This window comes from Salvelinus fontinalis, chromosome 19 (assembly GCF_029448725.1).
Source record: "Salvelinus fontinalis isolate EN_2023a chromosome 19, ASM2944872v1, whole genome shotgun sequence".
NCBI classification, from domain to species: Eukaryota; Metazoa; Chordata; class Actinopteri; order Salmoniformes; family Salmonidae; genus Salvelinus; species Salvelinus fontinalis.
The window spans coordinates 30,662,906-30,689,117 of NC_074683.1; the positions used below are offsets into that span (position 1 = coordinate 30,662,906).

General features: G+C 46.7%; 1 protein-coding gene across 6 annotated transcripts in view; it reads right to left on the reverse strand.

Moving 5' to 3' along the window:
* Nucleotides 1–26,212, reverse strand: part of LOC129816595 (semaphorin-5B-like) — a 313,431-nt gene that overhangs the window by 204,948 nt on the left and 82,271 nt on the right. For all 6 annotated transcript variants that reach the window (XM_055871271.1, XM_055871269.1, XM_055871275.1 and 3 more), the window contains exon 3: nucleotides 14,620–14,872. In XM_055871271.1, coding sequence (XP_055727246.1) covers nucleotides 14,620–14,818 — 199 coding nt within the window. In that variant the 5' untranslated portion in view covers nucleotides 14,819–14,872. The remainder of the gene's footprint in view (nucleotides 1–14,619; nucleotides 14,873–26,212) is intronic.

Genomic DNA, 26,212 nt, shown 5'->3' on the forward strand with positions numbered 1-26,212 from the left:
CATCCCCACTAGCAGCCTGTTAACCACAGCAGCATCCCTACTAGCAGCCTGTTAACCACAGCAGCATCCCCACTAGCAGCCTGTTAACCACAGCAGCATCCCCACTAGCAGCCTGTTAACCACAGCAGCATCCCTACTAGCAGCCTGTTAACCACAGCAGCATCCCCACTAGCAGCCTGTTAACCACAGCAGCATCCCTACTAGCAGCCTGTTAACCACAGCAGCATCCCCACTAGCAGCCTGTTAACCACAGCAGCATCCCTACTAGCAGCCTGTTAACCACAGCAGCATCCCTACTAGCAGCCTGTTAACCACAGCAGCATCCCCACTAGCAGCCTGTTAACCACAGCAGCATCCCTACTAGCAGCCTGTTAACCACAGCAGCATCCCTACTAGCAGACTGTTAACCACAGCAGCATCCCCACTAGCAGCCTGTTAACCACAGCAGCATCCCTACTAGCAGCCCGTTAACCACAGCAGCATCCCCACTAGCAGCCCGTTAACCACAGCAGCATCCCCACTAGCAGCCCGTTAACCACAGCAGCATCCCTACTAGCAGCCCGTTAACCACAGCAGCATCCCTACTAGCAGCCTGTTAACCACAGCAGCATCCCCACTAGCAGCCTGTTAACCACAGCAGCATCCCTACTAGCAGCCTGTTAACCACAGCAGCATCCCTACTAGCAGCCTGTTAACCACAGCAGCATCCCTACTAGTAGCCTGTTAACCACAGCAGCATCCCTACTAGCAGCCTGTTAACCACAGCAGCATCCCCACTAGCAGCCTGTTAACCACAGCAGCATCCCTACTAGCAGCCCGTTAACCACAGCAGCATCCCCACTAGCAGCCCGTTAACCACAGCAGCATCCCCACTAGCAGCCCGTTAACCACAGCAGCATCCCTACTAGCAGCCCGTTAACCACAGCAGCATCCCTACTAGCAGCCTGTTAACCACAGCAGCATCCCCACTAGCAGCCTGTTAACCACAGCAGCATCCCTACTAGCAGCCTGTTAACCACAGCAGCATCCCTACTAGCAGCCTGTTAACCACAGCAGCATCCCTACTAGTAGCCTGTTAACCACAGCAGCATCCCTACTAGCAGCCTGTTAACCACAGCAGCATCCCTACTAGCAGCCTGTTAACCACAGCAGCATCCCTACTAGCAGCCTGTTAACCACAGCAGCATCCCTACTAGCAGCCTGTTAACCACAGCAGCATCCCTACTAGCAGCCTGTTAACCACAGCAGCATCCCTACTAGCAGCCTGTTAACCACAGCAGCATCCCTACTAGCAGCCTGTTAACCACAGCAGCATCCCTACTAGCAGCCTGTTAACCACAGCAGCATCCCTACTAGCAGCCTGTTAACCACAGCAGCATCCCTACTAGCAGCCTGTTAACCACAGCAGCATCCCTACTAGCAGCCTGTTAACCACAGCAGCATCCCTACTAGCAGCCTGTTAACCACAGCAGCATCCCTACTAGCAGCCTGTTAACCACAGCAGCATCCCTACTAGCAGCCTGTTAACCACAGCAGCATCCCTACTAGCAGCCTGTTAACCACAGCAGCATCCCTACTAGTAGCCTGTTAACCACAGCAGCATCCCCACTAGCAGCCTGTTAACCACAGCAGCATCCCTACTAGTAGCCTGTTAACCACAGCAGCATCCCTACTAGCAGCCTGTTAACCACAGCAGCATCCCTACTAGCAGCCTGTTAACCACAGCAGCATCCCCACTAGCAGCCTGTTAACCACAGCAGCATCCCTACTAGCAGCCTGTTAACCACAGCAGCATCCCCACTAGCAGACTGTTAACCACAGCAGCATCCCTACTAGCAGCCTGTTAACCACAGCAGCATCCCCACTAGCAGCCTGTTAACCACAGCAGCATCCCTACTAGCAGCCTGTTAACCACAGCAGCATCCCCACTAGCAGCCTGTTAACCACAGCAGCATCCCTGCTAGCAGCCTGTTAACCACAGCAGAATCCCTACTAGCAGCCTGTTAACCACAGCATCATCCCCACTAGCAGCCTGTTAACCACAGCAGCATCCCTGCTAGCAGCCTGTTAACCACAGCAGAATCCCTACTAGCAGCCTGCTAACCACAGCAGCATCCCCACTAGCAGCCTGCTAATCGACAATCTGAGGGGAACTGAAGAGATGGAGAAACATTCAACACAGTAACTGATGGATCCATCCACCAGGGGGGGAAAGGTAGGTAGGGAGGTAGAGAGAAGAGGAAGGAGGAAGAGAGGGACAATGGCTATACAAATTGGTTCACTGAGATTATGAAGCAGGTGACCTGGCTTTATTAAGAGTGCAGATTCCTCTGAGAGGAAAATGTGCAATCTAAAATGCCTCCTCTTCCATATCAACCCACACACACTACTTCATTTCCCAAACTACACACTACCTCAGTGGATATCATCATTTCAGTGGTCAAATTGCTCTGAACAGTTAGCTCAGTGGGTTTCAGGTCAACTGCTCTCTGAAATGGACCCATAGCAGTCGAATGCAGCTTGTTGCATTCCATTACCATGGTAACCAACTTGTAATAGTTGCAATTTTCTCTGTGGGTGGAGTTGTGGTCAGGATGGATAACAGGGCCATGCTGCACAGTGGGTTGAATCAACCCTGAGTCTGACCATGGTGTAGTGAATCAATCCTGAGTCTGACCATGGTGCAGTGAATCAAACCTGAGTCTGACCATGGTGTAGTGAATCATTCCTGAGTCTGACCATGGTGTAGTGAATCATTCCTGAGTCTGACCACGGTGTAGTGAATCCACCCTGAGTCTGACCATGGTGTAGTGAATCAATCCTGAGTCTGACCATGGTGTAGTGAATCATTCCTGAGTCTGACCATGGTGTAGTGAATCATTCCTGAGTCTGACCATGGTGTAGTGAATCATTCCTGAGTCTGACCACGGTGTAGTGAATCATTCCTGAGTCTGACCATGGTGTAGTGACTTAATCCTGAGTCTGACCATGGTGTAGTGAATCAACCCTGAGTCTGACCATGGTGTAGTAAATTAACCCTGAGTCTGACCATGGTGTAGTGAATTAACCCTGAGTCTGACCATGGTGTAGTGAATTAATCCTGAGTCTGACCATGGTGTAGTGAATTAATCCTGAGTCTGACCATGGTGTAGTGAATTAATCCTGAGTCTGACCATGGTGTAGTGAATTAACCCTGAGTCTGACCATGGTGTAGTGAATTAACCCTGAGTCTGACCATGGTGTAGTGAATTAACCCTGAGTCTGACCATGGTGTAGTGAATCAACCCTGAGTCTGACCATGGTGTAGTGAATTAACCCTGAGTCTGACCACGGTGTAGTGAATTAATCTTGAGTCTGACCATGGTGTAGTGAATTAACCCTGAGTCTGACCATGGTGTAGTGAATTAATCCTGAGTCTGACCATGGTGTAGTGAATTAACCCTGAGTCTGACCATGGTGTAGTGAATTAACCCTGAGTCTGACCACGGTGTAGTGAATTAACCCTGAGTCTGACCACGGTGTAGTGAATTAACCCTGAGTCTGACCATGGTGTAGTGAATTAACCCTGAGTCTGACCATGGTGTAGTGAATTAACCCTGAGTCTGACCATGGTGTAGTGAATTAACCCTGAGTCTGACCACGGTGTAGTGAATTAACCCTGAGTCTGACCATGGTGTAGTGAATTAACCCTGAGTCTAACCATGGTGTAGTGAATTAACCCTGAGTCTGACCATGGTGTAGTGAATTAACCCTGAGTCTGACCATGGTGTAGTGAATTAACCCTGAGTCTGACCATGGTGTAGTGAATTAACCCTGAGTCTGACCACGGTGTAGTGAATTAACCCTGAGTCTGACCATGGTGTAGTGAATTAACCCTGAGTCTGACCATGGTGTAGTGAATCATTCCTAAGTCTGACCATGGTGTAGTGAATTAACCCTGAGTCTGACCATGGTGTAGTGAATTAACCCTGAGTCTGACCATGGTGTAGTGAATTAATCCTGAGTCTGACCACGGTGTAGTGAATTAACCCTGAGTCTGACCATGGTGTAGTGAATTAACCCTGAGTCTGACCACGGTGTAGTGAATTAACCCTGAGTCTGACCATGGTGTAGTGAATTAACCCTGAGTCTGACCACGGTGTAGTGAATCATTCCTGAGTCTGACCACGGTGTAGTGAATTAACCCTGAGTCTGACCATGGTGTAGTGAATTAATCCTGAGTCTGACCATGGTGTAGTGAATTAACCCTGAGTCTGACCATGGTGTAGTGAATTAACCCTGAGTCTGACCATGGTGTAGTGAATTAACCCTGAGTCTGACCATGGTGTAGTGAATTAACCCTGAGTCTGACCATGGTGTAGTGAATTAACCCTGAGTCTGACCATGGTGTAGTGAATTAACCCTGAGTCTGACCATGGTGTAGTGAATTAACCCTGAGTCTGACCATGGTGTAGTGAATTAACCCTGAGTCTGACCATGGTGTAGTGAATTAACCCTGAGTCTGACCATGGTGTAGTGAATTAACCCTGAGTCTGACCACGGTGTAGTGAATTAACCCTGAGTCTGACCACGGTGTAGTGAATTAACCCTGAGTCTGACCACGGTGTAGTGAATTAACCCTGAGTCTGACCACGGTGTAGTGCGTGTTCAGACATACTAGGTCTATGTCTGAAATGGCTCTTTATTCCCTATGCAGTGCCCAATTGTTGACCAGACACTAGGGAGTAGGGTGCCATTTCAGACACAGCCTAACGATGGTCAGGGCTAGCCTGGTCCCAAATCTGTTTGTGCTGTATAGCCAACTCCTATGAGCGTGGCATGACAATGGCCATAGGAGTTGGCAAGGCATCACAAGCTGATCTGAGACCAAGCCAGTCTATCAGCAGGAGGCTCAGAGGAGAGATCAGCCCACATGAATGGAGGTTGCGTGCCTCTCAAGGCGATATTTCTCCTCTGATCTCTGGATGGAATGTGAGAGGAGTTGATTCTGGACTGATACTCTGGCGCTCCTCTACTAGACTAGATTATCCCTCCTACAGGCCTGGTCTGATGGATAGATTAGGATAGGAGATGTGATACTGGCCACTGGGACAGAGGTGATAATGACCCAGCCACAGAGCCTTATACAGTTTCTCTCTCCCACACCTGGGCTGTGACCATGATCACCATCACTTTGGCCAACAACAACTCAGTGACATGTCCAGTCCTCCAACAGCATATTACTGCACAGTGACTGTGACCTTTCCTCTCTACAGTCAGCCCACTGGGCAAAAACTGGTTGCATCAACATTGTTTACACGTCATTTCAACAACAAAAATTCAATCAGATGATGTTGAATCAACATGGAAAACTGATTGAATTGTCTTTTCTTTTTCTACCCTGCTTTTAACCTAAATCAAATAACATGGTGAAATGTGTTGTTGATTTCACATTGAATTCACAATAGTTGACATCTCAACCAAATGTAAATCAAAAATAGACGTAGAAATTACATCAATGCCCAGTGGGAGGGGCCTCACTACCACAAGGTCCGTTTTAGCCTTTTCAAAGCAGAGGGGCCTCCTACCACTAACACCCCTCTCCACACACACACACACACACCACACACACACACACACACACACACACACACACACACACACACACACACACACACACACACACACACACACACACACACACACACACACACACACACACACACACACACACACACACACACACACACACATACCACTAACCCTGACACCCCCCTATACACACACACCACCCCTGTCAGATGAAAAGGGCCCCACCACGGCCCTCCACCAGGTGACTGGGCTCAGTGACCGCTCCACCACTCTACGATAAAACACTCATCAATCACTGGGACTAATCTCAGGTTCAGGCTGACACCTTCATTGTTCTGGGGTTTCTATAGCTGCTGCCTCCAAGTGTTATAATGCCAGCTATACTAAGCAAATGGGCAGTCTGATCTCCATAGAGCCATTCTAAAGTGGGTACTGTATGCCTTTGATGTGCAGTAGGCAGCACTGACAGCAGTCTAAGGATTATCTGGTAGTGTAGCTGTAAGCACAGTCTGAAGGTACACTACATGACCAAAAGTATGTGGACACCTGCTTGTCAAACATCTCATTCCAAAATCATGGGCATTGATATAGAGTTGGTCCCCCCTGTTCTGCCATAACAGCCTCCGCTCTTCTGGGAAGGCTTTCCACGAGATGTTGGAACATTGCTGCGGGGACTTGCTTCCATGCAGCCACAAGAGCATTAGTAAGGTCGGGCATTGATGTTGGGTGATTAGGCCTGGCTTGCAGTCGGCGTTCCAATTCATGGGGCCAGGGGTCTTTGCAGGCCAGTGAAGATCTTCCACAACTATCTCGACATACCATTTCTGTATGGACCTCGCTTTGTGCACGGGGGTGTTGTCATGCTGAAACAGAAAATGGCCTTCCCCAAACTGATGCCACAAAGTTGGAAGCACAGAATCGTTTAGAATGTCATTGTCTGCTGTAGCGTTAACATTTCCCTTCACTGGAACTAAGGGGCCTAGCCCGAACCATGAAAAACAGCCCCAGACCATTATTACTCATTCACCAAACTTTACAGTTGACACTATGCATTAAGGAAGGTAGCGTTCTCCTGGCATCTGCCAAACCCAGATTTGTCCGTCGGACTGCCAGATGGTGAAGGGTGATTCATCACTCCAGAGGATGCGTTTCCACTGCTCCAGAGTCCAATGGCGACGAGCTTTACACCACTCCAGCCGACGCTTGGCATTGCGCATGGGGATCTTAGGCTTGTGTTATCAACTGCACAGCCATGAAAACCCACTTCATGAAGCTCCCGACGAACAGTTCTTGTGATGATGTTGCTTCCAGAGGCAGTTTGGAACTCCATAGGGAGTGTTGCAACTGAGGACAGACAATGTTTATGCAGTTGACCGGGGCAGCTCTAGAAGGGGAGAAATTTGACGAACTGACTTGTTGGAAAGGTAGCATCCTATGACAGTGCCATGTTGAAAGTCACTGAGCTCTTCAGTAAGGCCATTCTACTGTCAATGTTTTTCTATGGAGATTTCATGGCTGTGTGCTCAGTTTTATACACCTGTCAGCAAAAGTTGTGGCTGAAATAGCCAAATGCACTAATTTGAAGGGGAGTCCACATTGTCACGATCGTCATAAGAAGCGGACCAAGGCGCAGCGTGAAAGAAAGACATCTTCTTTAATTCAATGAAGACAAAACAACCGTGAAGCTATATTAAACAAAATAGTGCTGACACTAAACACTACACATAGACATAGACAATTACCCACAACAGCCCAATGCCTATGGCTGCCTTAAATATGGCTCCCAATCAGAGACAAATGAATGACAGCTGTCTCTGATTGAGAACCATTCAGGCAACCATAGACATACCTAGAAACCTACACTCAACACTAACCCATACACTCTAACAAAACCCCCTAGACCCTACAACCACCCAAGACAAGACAAAAACACAAACATCCCCCCTGTCATACCCTGACCTAACCAAAATATTACAGAAAATAAAGATAACTAAGGCCAGGGCGTGACACACATACTTATCTATATACAGTTGAAGTCAGAAGTTTACATACACCTTAGCAAAATACATTTAAACTCAGTTTTTCACAATTCCTGACATTTAATCCTAGTAAAAAATCCCTGTTTTAGGTCAGGTAGGATCACCACTTTATTTTAAGAATGTGAAATGTCAGAATAATAGTAGAGAGAATGATTCATTACAGCTTTTATTTCTTTCATCACATTCCCAGTGGGTCAGAAGTTTACAAACACTCAATTAGTATTTGGTAGCATTGCCTTTAAATTGTTTAACTTGGGTCAAACTTTTCAGGTAGCCTTCCACAAGCTTCCCACAATAAGTTGGGTGAATTTTTGCCCATTCCTTCTGACAGAGCTGGTGTAACTGAGTCAGGTTTGTAGGCCTCCTTGCTCACACACGCTTTTTCAGTTCTGCCCACAAACTCTCTATGGGATTGAGGTCAGGGCTTTGTTATGGCCACTCCAATACCTTGACTCTGTTTTGCTTAAGCCATTTTGCCACAACTTTGGAAGTATGCTTGGGGTCATTGTCCATTTGGAATACCCATTTGGGACCAAGCTTGAATTTCCTGACTGATGTCTTGAGATGTTGCTTCAATATAGCCACATAATTTTCACACCTCATGATGCCATCTACTTTACGAAGTGCACCATTCCCTCCTGCAGCAAAGCACCCCCACAACATGATGCTGCCACCCCCGTGCTTCACGGTTGGGATGGTGTTCTTCGGCTTGCAAGCCTCCCCTTTTTCCTCCAAACATAACGATGGTCATTATGGCCAAACAGTATAAGACTCGTTTAACCATGGATATAGATACTTTTGTTACTGTTTCCTCCAGCATCTTCACAAGGTCCTTTGCTGTTGTTCTGGGATTGATTTGCACTTTTCACACCAAAGTACGTTCATCTCTAGGAGACAGAACGTGTCTCCTTCCTGAGCGGTATGATGGCTGCATGGTCCCATGGTGTTTATACTTGCGTACTATTGTTTGTACAGATGAATGTCTAACCTTCAGATATTTGGAAATTGCTCCCAAGGATGAACCAGACTTGTGGAGCTCTACAATTTTTTTTCTGATTTCTTTTGATTTCCCCATGTCAAGCAAAGAGGCACTGAGTTTGAAGGTAGGCCTTGAAATACATCCACAGGTACACCTCCAATTGACTCAAATGATGTCAATTAGCCTATCAGAAGCTTCTAAAGCCATGACATCATTTTCTGGAATCTTCCAAGCTGTTTAAAGGCACAGTCAACTTAGTGTATGTAAACTTCTGACCCACTGGAATTGTGATACAGTGAATTATAAGTGAAATAATCTATCTGTAAACAATTGTTGGAACAATTACTTGTGTCATGCACAAAGTAGATGTCCTAACCGACTTGCCAAAACTATAGTTTGTTAACAAGAAATTAGTAGAGTGGTTGAAAAACGAGTTTTAATGACTTTAATGACTTCAACTGTATAGTGTAGCTTTGTATGAATGATGCTGAGTGAAAGGATGAAGGATGTTTTTGATCCAGCCAACTTCCCACTGGGCACAAACATTAGTCTGTTTTTTTGTCAACTAATGTGAATCCACCATTAAATCAACAAAACATTTCACCATGAAATTGGTCAAATTTAGGTCAAATGTGCGTGAAATAAAGACATAATTCCCTCTCGTTGATGACTACAAATCCAACCTGTTTTTCACGTTGTTGACTACAAATCCAACCTGTTTTTCACGTTGATGACTACAAATCCAACCTGTTTTTTACATTGATGACTACAAATCCAACCTGTTTATCACGTCGATTCAACGGCATCACAGTTTATTTTTTATTTTGTGGAAATAACATTGATTCAATCAGTTTTTGCACAGTGTTTTAACATTGCAGATATTGAGATAGTCTTGAGAATGGCCTTGTGCTGAAATGTTGACATTGAATAGTCTCAACTGTATCCCCTGTTGTTTTTCTACTTTTACAATTTGATGTAAATGGAACATTTTATCATTTCAAATCAATGAGTGAATCGTAAAGGCTTTGTTTTTTTGTGATGCAAAAAAGCGTCCTCCTTGGCTTCCAGCCCTCTTCCTGGACCCTGGAGGACCTCATGATAATATTGATAAACTGGCCTCTAAAGAAACACCATCAGAATGGTACCCTGCAATAAAAAGCAGGTGGGGCCCCAGGAAATGTTCATATGACCCATTGCTTTAAGAGGTTTGGGCATATCTCCGATAACAAGGAAACCCTCTAGCTATCACTTCACTATTTCTTTATTTTCTTTCTTTCTTTCCCCAAACTGAGCAGAATTTCTTCACCAATCTATCTAGTCAAGGCCCTTGGAAAGGCTAACAAAAACACTTGCATGTCCTGAAATAAATACAGCAATTTCAGTGTTCATCCTCCCTCTCTCTCTCTCTCTCTCTCTCTCTCTCTCTCTCTCTCTCCCTCTCTCTCTCTCTCTCTCTCTCTCTCTCTCTCTCTCTCTCTCTCTCTCTCTCTCTCTCTCTCTCTCTCCACCTCTCTCTCTCTCCACCTCTCTCTCTCTCCACCTCTCTCTCCACCTCTCTCTCCACCTCTCTCTCTCAATTCAATTAAATTCAATTCAAGGGGCTTTATTGGCATGGGAAACGTGTTAACATTGCCAAAGCAAGTGAGGTAGACAATACACAAAAGTGAAACAAACAAAACGAATTAACAGTAAACATTACACATACAGAAGTTTCAAAACAATAAAGACATTACAAGTGTCATATTAAATATATACAGTGTTGTAACAATGTACAAATGGTTAAAGCACACAAGTTAAAATAAGTAAGCATAAATATGGGTTGTATTTACAATGGTGTTTGTTTTTCACTGGTTGCCCTTTTCTTGTGGCAACAGGTCACAAATCTTGCTGCTGTGATGGCACACTGTGGAATTTCACCCAGTAGATATGGGAGTTTATCAAAATTGGATTTGTTTTCGAATTCTTTGTGGATCTGTGTGATCTGAGGGAAATATGTGTCTCTAATATGATCATACATTGGGCAGGAGGTTAGGAAGTGCAGCTCGGTTTCCACCTCATTTTGTGGGCAGTGTGCACATAGCCTGTCTTCTCTTGAGAGCCATGTCTGCCTACGGCGGCCTTTCTCAATAGCAAGGCTATGCTCACTGAGTCTGTACATAGTCAAAGCTTTCCTTAAGTTTGGGTCAGTCACAGTGGTCAGGTATTCTGCCACTGTGTACTCTCTGTTTAGGGCCAAATAGCATTCTAGTTTGCTCTGTTTTTTTGTTAATTCTTTCCAATGTGTCAAGTAATTATCTTTTTGTTTTCTCATGATTTGGTTGGGTCTAATTGTGCTGTTGTCCTGGGGCTTTGTGGGGTGTGTTTGTGTTTGTGAACAGAGCCCTAGGACCAGCTTGCTTAGGGGACTCTTCTCCAGGTTCATCTCTCTGTAGGTGATGGCTTTGTTATGGAAGGTTTGGGAATCGCTTCCTTTTAGGTGGTTGTAGAATTTAACGGCTCTTTTCTGGATTTTGATAATTAGTGGGTATCGGCCTAATTCTGCTCTGCATGCATTATTTGGTGTTCTACATTGTACACGAAGGATATTTTTGCAGAATTCTGCATGCAGAGTCTCAATTTGGTGTTTGCCCCATTTTGTGAAATCTTGGTTGGTGAGCGGACCCCAGACCTCACAACCATAAAGGGCAATGGGCTCTATGACTGATTCAAGTATTTTTAGCCAGATCCTAATTGGTATGTTGAAATTTATGTTCCTTTTGATGGCATAGAATGCCCTTCTTGCCTTGTCTCTCAGATCGTTCACAGCTTTGTGGAAGTTACCTGTGGTGCTGATGTTTAGGCCGAGGTATGTATAGTTTTTTGTGTGCTCTAGGGCAACGGTGTCTAGATGGAATTTGTGGTCCTGGCGACTGGACCTTTTTTGGAACACCATTATTTTGGTCTTACTGAGATTTACTGTCAGGGCCCAGGTCTGACAGAATCTGTGCAGAAGATCTAGGTGCTGCTGTAGGCCCTCCTTAGTTGGTGACAGAAGCACCAGATCATCAGCAAACAGTAGACATTTGACTTCGGATTCTAGTAGGGTGAGACCGGGTGCTGCAGACTGTTCTAGTGCCCGCGCCAATTCGTTGATATATATGTTGAAGAGGGTGGGGCTTAAGCTGCATCCCTGTCTCACCCCACGACCCTGTGTGAAGAAAGGTGTGTGTTTTTTGCCAATTTTAACCGCACACTTGTTGTTTGTGTACATGGATTTTATAATGTCGTATGTTTTACCCCCAACACCACTTTCCATCAATTTGTATAGCAGACCCTCATGCCAAATTGAGTCGAAGGCTTTTTTGAAATCAACAAAGCATGAGAAGACTTTGCCTTTGTTTTGGTTTGTTTGGTTGTCAATTAGGGTGTGTAGGGTGAATACATGGTCTGTTGTACGGTAATTTGGTAAAAAGCCAATTTGACATTTGCTCAGTACATTGTGTTCATTGAGGAAATGTACGAGTCTGCTGTTAATGATAATGCAGAGTATTTTACCAAGGTTACTATTGACGCATATTCCACGGTAGTTATTGGGGTCAAATTTGTCTCCACTTTTGTGGATTGGGGTGATCAGTCCTTGGTTCCAAATATTGGGGAAGATGCCAGAGCTAAGGACGATGTTAAAGAGTTTTAGTATAGCCAATTGGCCAATTATTGTCCAATTAGCCAATTATTGTCTGTATATTTGATCATTTCATTAAGGATACCATCAACACCACAGGCCTTTTTGGGTTGGAGGGTTTTTATTTTGTCCTGTAACTCATTCAAGGTAATTGGAGAATCCAGTGGGTTCTTGTAGTTTTTAATAGTTGATTCTAGTATTTGTATTTGATCATGTATATGTTTTTGCTCTTTATTCTTTGTTATAGAGCCAAAAAGATTGGAGAAGTGGTTTACCCATACATCTCCATTTTGGATAGATAATTCTTCGTGTTGTTGTTTGTTTAGTGTTTTCCAATTTTCCCAGAATTGGTTAGAGTCTATGGATTCTTCAATTACATTGAGCTGATTTCTGACATGCTGTTCCTTCTTTTTCCGTAGTGTATTTCTGTATTGTTTTAGTGATTCACCATAGTGAAGGCGTATACTCAGGTTTTCCGGGTCTCAATGTTTTTGGTTGGACAGGTTTCTCAATTTATTTCTTAGATTTTTGCATTCTTCATCAAACCATTTGTTATTGTTGTTCATTTTCTTCGGTTTTCTATTTGAGATTTTTAGATTTGATAGGGAAGCTGAGAGGTCAAATATACTGTTAAGATTTTCTACTGCCAAGTTTACACCTTCACTATTGCAGTGGAACGTTTTACCCAGGAAGTTGTCTAAAAGGGATTGGATTTGCTGTTGCCTAATTGTTTTTTGGTAGGTTTCCAAACTGCATTCCTTCCATCTATAGCATTTCTTAATGTTACTCAGTTCCTTTGGCTTTGATGCCTCATGATTGAGTATTGCTCTGTTCAAGTAGACTGTAATTTTGCTGTGATCTGATAGGGGTGTCAGTGGGCTGACTGTGAACGCTCTGAGAGACTCTGGGTTGAGGTCAGTGATAAAGTAGTCTACAGTGCTACTGCCAAGAGATGAGCTATAGGTGTACCTACCATAGGAGTCCCCTCGAAGCCTACCATTGACAATGTACATACCCAGCGTGCGACAGAGCTGCAGGAGTTGTGACCCGTTTTTGTTGGTTATGTTGTCATAGTTATGCCTAGGGGGGCATATCTCTCTCTCTCTCTCCACCTCTCTCTCTCTCCACCTCTCTCTCTCTCCACCTCTCTCTCTCTCCACCTCTCTCTCTCTCTCTCTCCACCTCTCTCTCTCCACCTCTCTCTCTCTCTCTCTCCACCTCTCTCTCTCTCTCTCCACCTCTCTCTCTCTCCACCTCCCTCCCCCCTCTCTCCACCTCTCTCTCTCTCTCTCTCTCTCTCTCTCTCTCTCTCTCTCTCTCTCTCTCTCTCTCTGGTCTAAACAAAATTATCTTTTACATTTCTCACTATGGAGAACACCTTATTTCATGCCCCATTGCATAGATAAACAGAGCAGATAGGAGGGTATCACTGAACGCAACGTTCTCTCTGTCCAGATTTGTGAGTATGTGTGTGTGTGAACCATGCAACGTTTGGAATTATTGAAGCTGGCAGACAGACAGATGGAAATGAAAAGTGTTTATCTCCCTGTAAGACTGATGTTTCTGTCAAATGGGGCTGGCATCAACATAAAGCATCTCTCTGTCTCTCTGTATAGTGTCATATGAGAGATTTAAAACCTGTCTGTACAAAGGGGTGCTCCTCACTCTAACCTGTTAGGCTTGGAGTCTGCAATAATTGAATCATGGGTGTACAGTTTCACACTCTTCCCTTTGGCAAAACATTCTTAGGTCACACAATTTCATCCAAACTTTTGTTCAAGAAGAAGAGCCTAGAGAAACCATTATCTATAACATATTTCTAATAATCATTTCTAACACATTTGGCCAACACCCCCTCAGACATTTAAAACACTTGGAATGTAAAGGTGAGATCATCCCAAGTCCTTATGGTTATAGAAGCCATGGAGGATCTGTCAAGGACTAGTAGTAAACAAAAGTGGTCTAAGTACAATTATAAACTTAGTGGTTCGAGCCCTGAATGCTGATTGGCTGACAGTCGTGGTATATTAGAATGTATACAACGGGTATGACAAAACATTTATTTTTACTGCTGTAATTACGTTTGTAACCAGTTTATAATAGCAATAAGGCACCTTGGGGGGGGGGGGGGGGGGGGGGGGTATGTGGTATATGACAAATATACCACGGCTAAGGGCTGTATGCAGGCACTCATCGTTGCATTGTGCATAGGAACAGTCCTTAGCCATGGTATTGGCCAAATACGACACCCCCTCGGGCCTTATTGCTTAAATATTCCAGTTTGTTTTCAGTAGTGAGAGAAGAGACCTTCAGTGTGGATGTCCAGAAATGCATGTCCTGTAACGAGTTTTGTGTCCAGTATGACTTACCTTGGAAGGTGACCACAGGGTGCTCTCTCCGGGTGCACTCCGGCCGGGAAAGGTACAGGGGGGCGGCGGTGGGGTCGGGTGGGGAGAGGAGCAGGGGTTTCTGGGACAGCGAGATGGGTAGGGGCAGCAGGAGCAGGGGGAGGAGCAACATGCCAGGCACAGACATGGGGGTGGCGTACCGCGGCAACGCTGCCATCATGGTGATGGGGCGGAGCCTCTCCTCTAACTGCCAAGGTCGGCCTCTGGAATACAACTGTGAGAAAAGAAGAAGGGAAGAAAGAGAGGAGGTTAGAAAAAGGAGGAGACATGTCATGCAGAGCTTGTTATTGTGTGGTAATATTCCTGGTTCTTGACATATATGTACAATCCTGGAGACTGGGGTTTGATCCCCACGTCCACCCGGTTTGTCCCCCTTGTGCCCATGTTTCTCTCCCTTGTGCCCCTGTTTCTCTCCCTTGTCCACCCTGTTTCTCTCCCTTGTGCCCCTGTTTCTCTCCCTTGTGCCCCTGTTTCTCTCCCTTGTGCCCATGTTTCTCTCCCTTGTGCCCATGTTTCTCTCCCTTGTCCACCCTGTTTATCTCCCTTGTGCCCCTGTTTCTCTCCCTTGTGCCCCTGTTTCTCTCCCTTGTGCCCCTGTTTCTCTCCCTTGTGCCCCTGTTTCTCTCCCTTGTCCACCCGGTTTGTCCCCCTTGTGCCCCTGTTTCTCTCCCTTGTGCCCCTGTTTCTCTCCCTTGTGCCCCTGTTTCTCTCCCTTGTCCACCCTGTTTCTCTCCCTTGTGCCCCTGTTTCTCTCCCTTGTCCACCCTGTTTCTCTCCCTTGTGCCCCTGTTTCTCTCCCTTGTGCCCCTGATTCTCTCCCTTGTCCACCCTGTTTCTCTCCCTTGTGCCCCTGTTTCTCTCCCTTGTGCCCCTGATTCTCTCCCTTGTGCCCCTGTTTCTCTCCCTTGCGCCCCTGTTTCTCTCCCTTGTCCCCCTGTTTCTCTCCCTTGTGCCCCTGTTTCTCTCCCTTGTCCACCCTGTTTCTCTCCCTTGTGCCCCTGTTTCTCTCCCTTGTCCACCCTGTTTATCTCCCTTGTGCCCCTGTTTCTCTCCCTTGTGCCCCTGTTTCTCTCCCTTGTGCCCCTGTTTCTCTCCCTTGTGCCCCTGTTTCTCTCCCTTGTGCCCCCGTTTCTCTCCCTTGTCCACCCTGTTTTTCTCCCTTGTGCCCCTGTTTCTCTCCCTTGTGCTCCTGTTTCTCTCACTTGTCCACCCTGTTTATCTCCCTTGTACCCATGTTTCTCTCCCTTGTGCCCCTGTTTCTCTCCCTTGTGCCCCTGTTTCTCTCCCTTGTGCCCCCGTTTCTCTCCCTTGTGCCCCTGTTTCTCTCCCTTGTGCCCCTGTTTCTCTCCCTTGTGCCCCTGTTTCTCTCTCTTGTCCACCTTGTTTCTCTCCCTTGTGCCCCTGTTTCTCTCTCTTGTCCACCCTGTTTCTCTCCCTTGTGCCCATGTTTCTCTCCCTTGTGCCCCTGTTTCTCTCCCGTGTGCCCCTGTTTCTCTCCCTTGTGCCCCTGTTTCTCTCCCTTGTGCCCCTGTTTCTCTCCCTTGTGCCCCTGTTTCTCTCCCTTGTGCCCCTGTTTCTCTCCCTTGTGCCTCTGTTTCTCTCCCTTGTGCCTCTGTTTCTCTCCCTTGTGCCCCTGTTTCTCTCCCTTGTGCCCCTGTTTCTCTCCCTTGTGCCCCTGTTTCTCTCCCTTGTGCCCCTGTTCCTCTCCCTTGTGCCCCTGTTTCTCTCCCTTGTGCCCCTGTTTCTCTCCCTTGTCCACCCTGTTTCTCTCCCTTGTGCCCCTGTTTCTCTCCCTTGTGCCCCTGTTTATCTCCCTTGTGCCCCTGTTCCTCTCCCTTGTGCCCATGTTTCTCTCCCTTGTGCCCCTGTTTCTCTCCCTTGTGCCCCTGTTTCTCTCCCTTGTGCCCCTGTTTCTCTCCCTTGTTCACCCTGTTTCTCTCCCTTGTGCCCGTGTTTCTCTCCCTTGTGCCCCTGTTTCTCTCCCTTGTGCCCCTGTTTCTCTCCCTTGTGCCCCTGTTTCTCTCCATTGTCCACCCTGTTTCTCTCCCTTGTCCACCCTGTTTCTCTCCCTTGTGCCCATGTTTCTCTCCCTTGTCCACCCTGTTTCTCTCCCTTGTGCCCATGTTTCTCTCCCTTGTGCCCCTGTTTCTCTCCCTTGTGCCCATGTTTCTCTCCCTTGTGCCCCTGTTTCTCTCCCTTGTGCCCCTGTTTCTCTCCCTTGTCCACCCTGTTTCTCTCCCTTGTGCCCCTGTTTCTCTCCCTTGTGCCCCTGTTTCTCTCCCTTGTGCCCATGTTTCTCTCCCTTGTTCCCCTGTTTCTCTCCCTTGTGCCCATCTTTCTCTCCCTTGTGCCCCTGTTTCTCTCCCTTGTGCCCCTGTTTCTCTCCCTTGTGCCCCTGTTTCTCTCCCTTGTCCACCCTGTTTCTCTCCCTTGTGCCCCTGTTTCTCTCCCTTGTGCCCCTGTTTCTCTCCCTTGTGCCCCTGTTTCTCTCCCTTGTGCCCCTGTTTCTCTCCCTTGTGCCCCTGTTTCTCTCCCTTGTGCCCCTGTTTCTCTCCCTTGTGACCCTGTTTCTCTCCCTTGTGCCCATGTTTCTCTCCCTTGTGCCCCTGTTTCTCTCCCTTGTGCCCATGTTTCTCTCCCTTGTGCCCATGTTTCTCTCCCTTGTGCCCCTGTTTCTCTCCCTTGTGCCCATGTTTCTCTCCCTTGTGCCCCTGTTTCTCTCCCTTGTCCACCCTGTTTCTCTCCCTTGTGCCCCTGTTTCTCTCCCTTGTGCCCCTGTTTCTCTCCCTTGTGCCCATGTTTCTCTCCCTTGTGCCCCTGTTTCTCTCCCTTGTGCCCCTGTTTCTCTCCCTTGTCCACCCTGTTTCTCTCCTTTGTGCCCTTGTTTCTCTCCCTTGTGCCCCTGTTTCTCTCCCTTGTGCCCCTGTTTCTCTCCCTTGTGCCCCTGTTTCTCTCCATTGTCCACCCTGTTTCTCTCCCTTGTGCCCCTGTTTCTCTCCCTTGTGCCCATGTTTCTCTCCCTTGTCCACCCTGTTTCTCTCCCTTGTGCCCATGTTTCTCTCCCTTGTGCCCCTGTTTCTCTCCTTTGTGCCCATGTTTCTCTCCCTTGTGCCCCTGTTTCTCTCCCTTGTCCACCCTGTTTCTCTCCCTTGTGCCCCTGTTTCTCTCCCTTGTGCCCCTGTTTCTCTCCCTTGTGCCCATGTTTCTCTCCCTTGTGCCCCTGTTTCTCTCCCTTGTGCCCCTGTTTCTCTCCCTTGTTCCCCTGTTTCCCTCCCTTGTGCCCCTGTTTCTCTCCCTTGTCCACCCTGTTTCTCTCCCTTGTGCCCCTGTTTCTCTCCCTTGTGCCCCTGTTTCTCTCCCTTGTGCCCCTGTTTCTCTCCCTTGTGCCCATGTTTCTCTCCCTTGTGCCCCTGTTTCTCTCCCTTGTGCCCATGTTTCTCTCCCTTGTGCCCCTGTTTATCTCCCTTGTCCACCCTGTTTCTCTCCCTTGTCCACCCTGTTTCTCTCCCTTGTGCCCCTGTTTCTCTCCCTTGTGCCCATGTGTCTCTCCCTTGTGCCCCTGTTTCTATCCCTTGTGCCCCTGTTTCTCTCCCTTGTGCCCCTGTTTCTCTCCCTTGTGCCTCTGTTTCTCTCCCTTGTGCCTCTGTTTCTCTCCCTTGTGCCCCTGTTTCTCTCCCTTGTGCCCCTGTTTCTCTCCCTTGTGCCCCTGTTTCTCTCCCTTGTGCCCCTGTTCCTCTCCCTTGTGCCCCTGTTTCTCTCCCTTGTGCCCCTGTTTCTCTCCCTTGTCCACCCTGTTTCTCTCCCTTGTGCCCCTGTTTCTCTCCCTTGTGCCCCTGTTTATCTCCCTTGTGCCCCTGTTCCTCTCCCTTGTGCCCATGTTTCTCTCCCTTGTGCCCCTGTTTCTCTCCCTTGTGCCCATGTGTCTCTCCCTTGTGCCCCTGTTTCTATCCCTTGTGCCCCTGTTTCTCTCCCTTGTGCCCGTGTTTCTCTCCCTTGTGCCCCTGTTTCTCTCCCTTGTGCCCCTGTTTCTCTCCATTGTCCACCCTGTTTCTCTCCCTTGTCCACCCTGTTTCTCTCCCTTGTGCCCATGTTTCTCTCCCTTGTCCACCCTGTTTCTCTCCCTTGTGCCCATGTTTCTCTCCCTTGTGCCCCTGTTTCTCTCCCTTGTGCCCATGTTTCTCTCCCTTGTGCCCCTGTTTCTCTCCCTTGTGCCCCTGTTTCTCTCCCTTGTCCACCCTGTTTCTCTCCCTTGTGCCCCTGTTTCTCTCCCTTGTGCCCCTGTTTCTCTCCCTTGTGCCCATGTTTCTCTCCCTTGTTCCCCTGTTTCTCTCCCTTGTGCCCATCTTTCTCTCCCTTGTGCCCCTGTTTCTCTCCCTTGTGCCCCTGTTTCTCTCCCTTGTGCCCCTGTTTCTCTCCCTTGTGCCCCTGTTTCTCTCCCTTGTCCACCCTGTTTCTCTCCCTTGTGCCCCTGTTTCTCTCCCTTGTGCCCCTGTTTCTCTCCCTTGTGCCCCTGTTTCTCTCCCTTGTGCCCCTGTTTCTCTCCCTTGTGCCCCTGTTTCTCTCCCTTGTGCCCCTGTTTCTCTCCCTTGTGACCCTGTTTCTCTCCCTTGTGCCCATGTTTCTCTCCCTTGTGCCCCTGTTTCTCTCCCTTGTGCCCATGTTTCTCTCCCTTGTGCCCATGTTTCTCTCCCTTGTGCCCCTGTTTCTCTCCCTTGTGCCCATGTTTCTCTCCCTTGTGCCCCTGTTTCTCTCCCTTGTCCACCCTGTTTCTCTCCCTTGTGCCCCTGTTTCTCTCCCTTGTGCCCCTGTTTCTCTCCCTTGTGCCCATGTTTCTCTCCCTTGTGCCCCTGTTTCTCTCCCTTGTGCCCCTGTTTCTCTCCCTTGTCCACCCTGTTTCTCTCCTTTGTGCCCTTGTTTCTCTCCCTTGTGCCCCTGTTTCTCTCCCTTGTGCCCCTGTTTCTCTCCCTTGTGCCCCTGTTTCTCTCCATTGTCCACCCTGTTTCTCTCCCTTGTGCCCCTGTTTCTCTCCCTTGTGCCCATGTTTCTCTCCCTTGTCCACCCTGTTTCTCTCCCTTGTGCCCATGTTTCTCTCCCTTGTGCCCCTGTTTCTCTCCTTTGTGCCCATGTTTCTCTCCCTTGTGCCCCTGTTTCTCTCCCTTGTCCACCCTGTTTCTCTCCCTTGTGCCCCTGTTTCTCTCCCTTGTGCCCCTGTTTCTCTCCCTTGTGCCCATGTTTCTCTCCCTTGTGCCCCTGTTTCTCTCCCTTGTGCCCCTGTTTCTCTCCCTTGTTCCCCTGTTTCCCTCCCTTGTGCCCCTGTTTCTCTCCCTTGTCCACCCTGTTTCTCTCCCTTGTGCCCCTGTTTCTCTCCCTTGTGCCCCTGTTTCTCTCCCTTGTGCCCCTGTTTCTCTCCCTTGTGCCCCTGTTTCTCTCCCTTGTGCCCATGTTTCTCTCCCTTGTGCCCCTGTTTCTCTCCCTTGTGCCCATGTTTCTCTCCCTTGTGCCCCTGTTTATCTCCCTTGTCCACCCTGTTTCTCTCCCTTGTCCACCCTGTTTCTCTCCCTTGTGCCCCTGTTTCTCTCCCTTGTGCCCATGTGTCTCTCCCTTGTGCCCCTGTTTCTATCCCTTGTGCCCCTGTTTCACTCCCTTGTGCCCATGTTTCTCTCCCTTGTGCCCCTGTTTCTCTCCCTTGTGCCCCTGTTTCTCTCCCTTGTGCCCCTGTTTCTCTCCCTTGTCCACCCTGTTTCTCTCCCTTGTGCCCCTGTTTCTCTCCTTTGTGCCCCTGTTTCTCTCCCTTGTCCACCCTGTTTTTCCCCCATGTCCACCCTGAGTCTCCCACTTGTTTATCTCCCCTCTGATTTCACAACTGTTTGAATAAAGCATACACAATATGAGAGAGAGAGAGAGAGAGAGAGAGAGAGAGAGCGAAAAACTACGAGCAGCCAAGTCTGTGAAGTACCTTAACCCTGACCTCACTATAATCATTCAAAGTACGCAATTAAACCTCAGAAGTTAATTTAACGGCTGATTAATGTTGGGAAATTGAATAAGAGGGTGGTGGATTGTTCAATGGGGTGCAAGTTTCCACCAGTCAATGTATCAGAACCCTGTGTGCTTCAAATCTATGGCTCATAGAAATGTACTTAGTACAAGAAAGATGCACTCCACAGCTACTCTCTACAGAGATCATTTTTTGTAAAAATTGTTTTGAGTAGACGACGTACATGAATAGCTGATAGTCATCTCACCGCTCACAGTGCTGAAGCAGCCTTGGTATTATGGCACAGACCTGAAATAATTTCAAAAACTTCAGCTGGGCTTGATTGAGTTTACCTATAGCAGTTAATCCAATAGAATAGTGACAAAATGGAAAACCCCGCCCATCTTTGCACTCCAGGCAGGCTAAAGCAAACGCTAGAAGTATTTTAAAGATTTCAAGGCACTGCATCTCTTTTGAAAGCTCTGTTTATTCAGTTTTACACACAAGCCAACACAAAACAATATAAATATTATACTCAACTAGAAAAAAATACAAATAAAATGTTTTTTAAAATTTGCTTTAAAGATACCGTACTTTAGACAAGTTAAACACACCGTGCAGAAGGCTACAAAGGTTAAAGGGCAATCTGTAGTACAGGGACAGAGCAGAAACCTCCCCATTGTTCCTGTAAACAGACAAGGGATAGGGGTGGAGAAATGCAAACACTCACAGACAGTCATGGCCACAGACTGACCATCCACTGGACCAAAAATAAAGTTTACAATGCTTTAAATGTATAATGTATAATAATGTATAATAATGTATAATAATAGTTTTATGTAAGCGTGAAAACAATTATAAAATAAAACAGGGCAAAACAAGCTCACATTGACCGGGCAAGATGAACAAGGCATCAGCAGGTCACAATCAATAAGCACATCATCGGCCTCCCGGGTGGCGCAGTGGTCTAGGGCACTGCATCACAGTGCTAACTGCGCCACCAGAGTCTCTGGGTTCGCGCCCAGGCTCTGTCGCAGCCGGCCGCGACCGGGAGGTCCGTGGGGCGACGCACAATTGGCATAGCGTCGTCCGGGGTAGGGAGGGTTTGGCCGGTAGGGATATCCTTGTCTCATCGCGCTCCAGCGACTCCTGTGGCGGGCCGGGCGCAGTGCGCGCCAACCAAGGGGGCCAGGTACACGGTGTTTCCTCCGACACATGGGTGCGGCTGGCTTCCGGGTTGGAGGCGCGCTGTGTTAAGAAGCAGTACGACTGGTTGGGTTGTGCTTCGGAGGACGCATGGCTTTCGACCTTCGTCTCTCCCGAGCCCGTACGGGAGTTGTAGCAATGAGACAAGGTAGTAATTACTAGCGGTTGGATACCACGAAAATTGGGGAGAAAATGGGATAAAAAATAAATAAATAAAAAATAAAAAAATATATGCACATCATCAACCTTAATGTCCCCCCCCCCAAAAAAAAACCCACAAAGAAATGCTCATCCAACCCTTAAGTCACAGGGGAGTCAAATACAGACTTATTTTAATTTTAATATGAATGCCATCAGAGATGGACTGTTTAAAGTAAGACCGGAATGGAGCCCAAGCCTCATAAAACAGTTTGGGGTTCCTACATGTATTGAATTGAATTTTTTCTAGTTTCAGAGAGCACAACACATCTCTCACCCAATATTTATAAGATGGGGGAGCTGCCATCTTCCAGTTCTGTAATATTAGCCATCTAGCTAAAAGAGTTGTACAAGCAACAGTGTCCAACTGAATTCTTGACAGGGGGGTACCTATGGGCAGTACTCCAAAAATGGCTGTAAGCGGAGATGGATCTATAACAGTGTCATATATATCAGAGAAACATTTGAATATTAATTCCCAGAAAACTGACATTTTATGACAGCCCCAAAACCTATGCAACAGTGTGGCTGGTTCCGTTTAACATCGGACACAGGTAGGATCAAAATCAGAAAATATTATTTCAAGTTTGGCCCCGGACCAGTGGATACGGTAAACCACCTTGAATTGAATGAGGCTGTGTCTAGTGCTAAAGGAGAACGAATGCACCCTGTGCAGCACAGACTCCCAGGTGTCTTCCCCAAGTTCCTCCCCCAAATCCTTTTCCCATCAAGTCTTTACCAAAGAAGGATTCTGTAAGTCACTAATGATTGCATATACATCTGAAATTGCACCCCTAGGAAGCTTGTTCAACTCAAAGATGCTCTCTATAGCTGTATTCGCAGGCCTATGGGGAAATTCAGGTGTGTTAGCTCTGTCAAAGTTCCTAGTCTGGAGATAGCGGAAAAAGTGGGATTGGGGGAGGTTGAACTTTTCCTGTAGCTGAGCAAAAGTGGCAAATGTATCATCAAAGAATAATTGGGCTAGTGAGGAGAGGCCTAGTGAGTGCCAGATGGCAAAAGACCCATCATCTAAAGATGGAGGAAATAAAATGTTCTGAATGATTGGGCCTGATAGAGAAAAGCCTCGGAGGCTAAAGGCTAAACGGAATTGATTCCAAATTTTGAGAGACTACTTTACAATTGGGTTGACAAACTTTTTGCCTCGGGACACTGGGAGAGACGAGCACAACACAGAAGAAAGTGCAGCAGGTTTACACAATTCAGACTCCATCTGGACCCAGAGTGGTCTAGGACCAGTAGGATCAGTCTGCAGCCAGTACAGAAGGGCTCTGAAATTTGCAGCCCAATAGTATGTCTGAAAATTTGGTAGAGCTGAACCACCCCAATGCCTTAGGCTTCTGTAAATGTTTTATACCAATCCGTGGTACCTTGCCATTCCAAATAAAATACATGAATGTTTGATCCAGTGAATTAAAAAAAGATTTTGGAATAAATATGGGTAAACATTGAAATAAATATACACATTTGGGCAACACATTCATTTTAATGACATTAATCCTTCCAATAAGAGAAAGAGGTAGTGAATTCCAAAAAGTAAAATATTGTTTCAAACTTTCTACTAGAGCAACAATGTTTTCCTGAAACTATTTTGAATATTTCCTTGTCACTTTAACTTCCAAATAGGTGAATTGATCCCAGACAATCCTAAACTGAATACTTGTAAAATAGCACTTTAAAGCAGCCTTATTTACAGGAAAAAGCTCACACTTGCCTAGATTCAGCTTGTACCCTGAGATTGATCCAAACTTTTTAAGCACAGATAAGGCACGTGGCAATGAGGTATCAGGGTTGGAGATAAACAAAAGGAGGTCGTCAGCATATAGCGAGACTTTCTGCTCTAAGGCCGTCCTGATTATTCCTTGAATGGCATCAGTAGAGCGTAGTGCAATGGCGAGAGGCTCGATTACCAAAGCAAACAACAAGGGGGAGAGTGGACAACCCTGTCTGGATCCGCGGTGCAAGGAAAAACAGTCAGAGGAAAAGTTGCTAGTCCGTACCGAAGCCATGAGAGAAAAATAAAGAATCTTTATCCACGCAATGAATTTGGGGCCAAAGCCAAATCTATAAAGGCCAGCTGTTAGGTAGTCCCACTCAACGTGGTCAAAAGCTTTTTCCGCATCAAGTGAGACCACCACCTCCAGGTCCCCCGACACTGGGGAGTACAGTATATTCATAAGGAGTCTAATGTTGAAAAACAAATAACTATTTCTCACAAAGCCAGTCTGGTCAGAGTGTATTACTTGGTGCAGTGAGCCTTCCATATGGCTATGAGCTTGGCTAGGATTTTGTAATCAAAGTTTAAAAGCGAGATTGTGCGATAGGATCCACATTCCAGGGAGTCTTTGTTCTTCTTTAATAGTAATGAGATTGAAGCCTGATAAAGACTAGGTGGTAGCTTTGAGGTATTAAGGCACTCTGCAAATAATCGAGACAAGAATGGGCAAAGCAGACCAGAAAACGTCCTGTAAAATTTGGTTGGAAAACCATCCGGACCCGGTGATTTACCACTTTTCATTGCGGACACTGCTGTTGCAATCTCCTCAGGTGTACATTTTTCTTCTAAACAGTCATGGGAGTCTGTATCAATTGAATGCATATTCAAACCATTAAAGAATGAATCAATTAGCAAAGGGTCTTGAGGAGATTCAGAGGTGTATAGCGCAGAGTAAAATTGTTTGCATTGATCATTGATCTCTTTATGTATAACTGTGGTGGCACCAGACAGAGTCCTTATTTGTGGGATTAAACGTCACATTTATGGATCTGATGTGCAAGGAGTTTACTGGCCTTGTCACCTTGTTCATACACTCTGTACCGAGCTCGCAAGAGTAACTGTTCAGCTTGCCTGGTAGAAAGCTCATCAAAATCAGATTGGAGTAGTTGGCGCTCTTTATGTAGATCAGAGGAAGGATCCGTAGCATACTTCTCATCCAATGTGGCTATGGACTCGCTCATGTCCCGAAGTTGCTGAGAGAGATCTTTGTTTTGGTTGGCTGTATAAGAAATAATTTGGCCACGTAGGTACGCTTTCAGAGACTCCCATATGGTAGAGCATTACATACCTGGCGTTGAATTAATTTCTAGGAATAAGGTGATTTCAGAAGAAATTAAATTGACAAACTCCTTTTCTGAGTGGAAAATGGGGTTAAGACGCCATTGATAGCGCATAGGAGGTCGCTGGGGAAACTCTAGTTCAAGCACTAATGGTGAATTGTCAGAAATAACAATACTCTCGTAAGTACACCGCCGAAGGTTGGGCAGAAGTTTTTTGTCCAAAAATAAGTAATCAATGCGGGAATATGTTTGATGAACATGAGAATAAAAGGAATACTGTATATCTGTAGTGTAGGAAACGTCAGGCCTCACACACAGCATATTTCTGAAGAAAAGATTGAATAAGTAGGGCACATTTAGATGGGCCTGTAGTTCTTCGTGAGGACTTGTCAAGAATTGGGGACATTGTACAGTTAAAATCGCCCCCTAAAATCAACAAATGGGAATCGAAATTGGGTATAGCAGATATAAAGGAAGAAATGAAACTTGTGCCATCCCAATTGGGAGCATAAACACTAGCCATCACAAGAGGGGTAGAAAACAGTTTACCGGTTACTATGACGTATCGTCCCTTAAGATCAGCAATAACCTCAGAAGCTACAAAGGGAGTATATGTATCAACCAAAATGGCAGCCCCTCTTGATTTACTATGAAAGTTAGCGTGGAACACTTGACCAAACCAGTCCCTACGCATCCTAAAATGCTCACCAGTCCTCAAGTGAGTCTCTTGTAGAAATGCAACATTTGCATTCAAACCCTTTAAGTGTGTCAGCACCCTCTTACGCTTCACAGGGTTGTTAACCCCTTTGATGTTCCACGAAATGTACTTAATTGTATTATTTCGGCCACCTTGAGCACTCCCGTTATACAACCCTGTCATTAGAGCATAGAGTGGAAAAGCAATGAATACCCAAAACCCCAGAATAACTTGTCTCAGAGTAATAATGTACGGTGCAAGATACTTGGCAAAAGTACAAAAAAAAACTAAAAAGACAGAATAACAACATTAGAACTGAACAATTCAACCCCTCCCCCAACCCCCTTCCCCCATCCCAGACAATACCTCCCAAAACGAGGTACAAGCCTAAATAGAACATG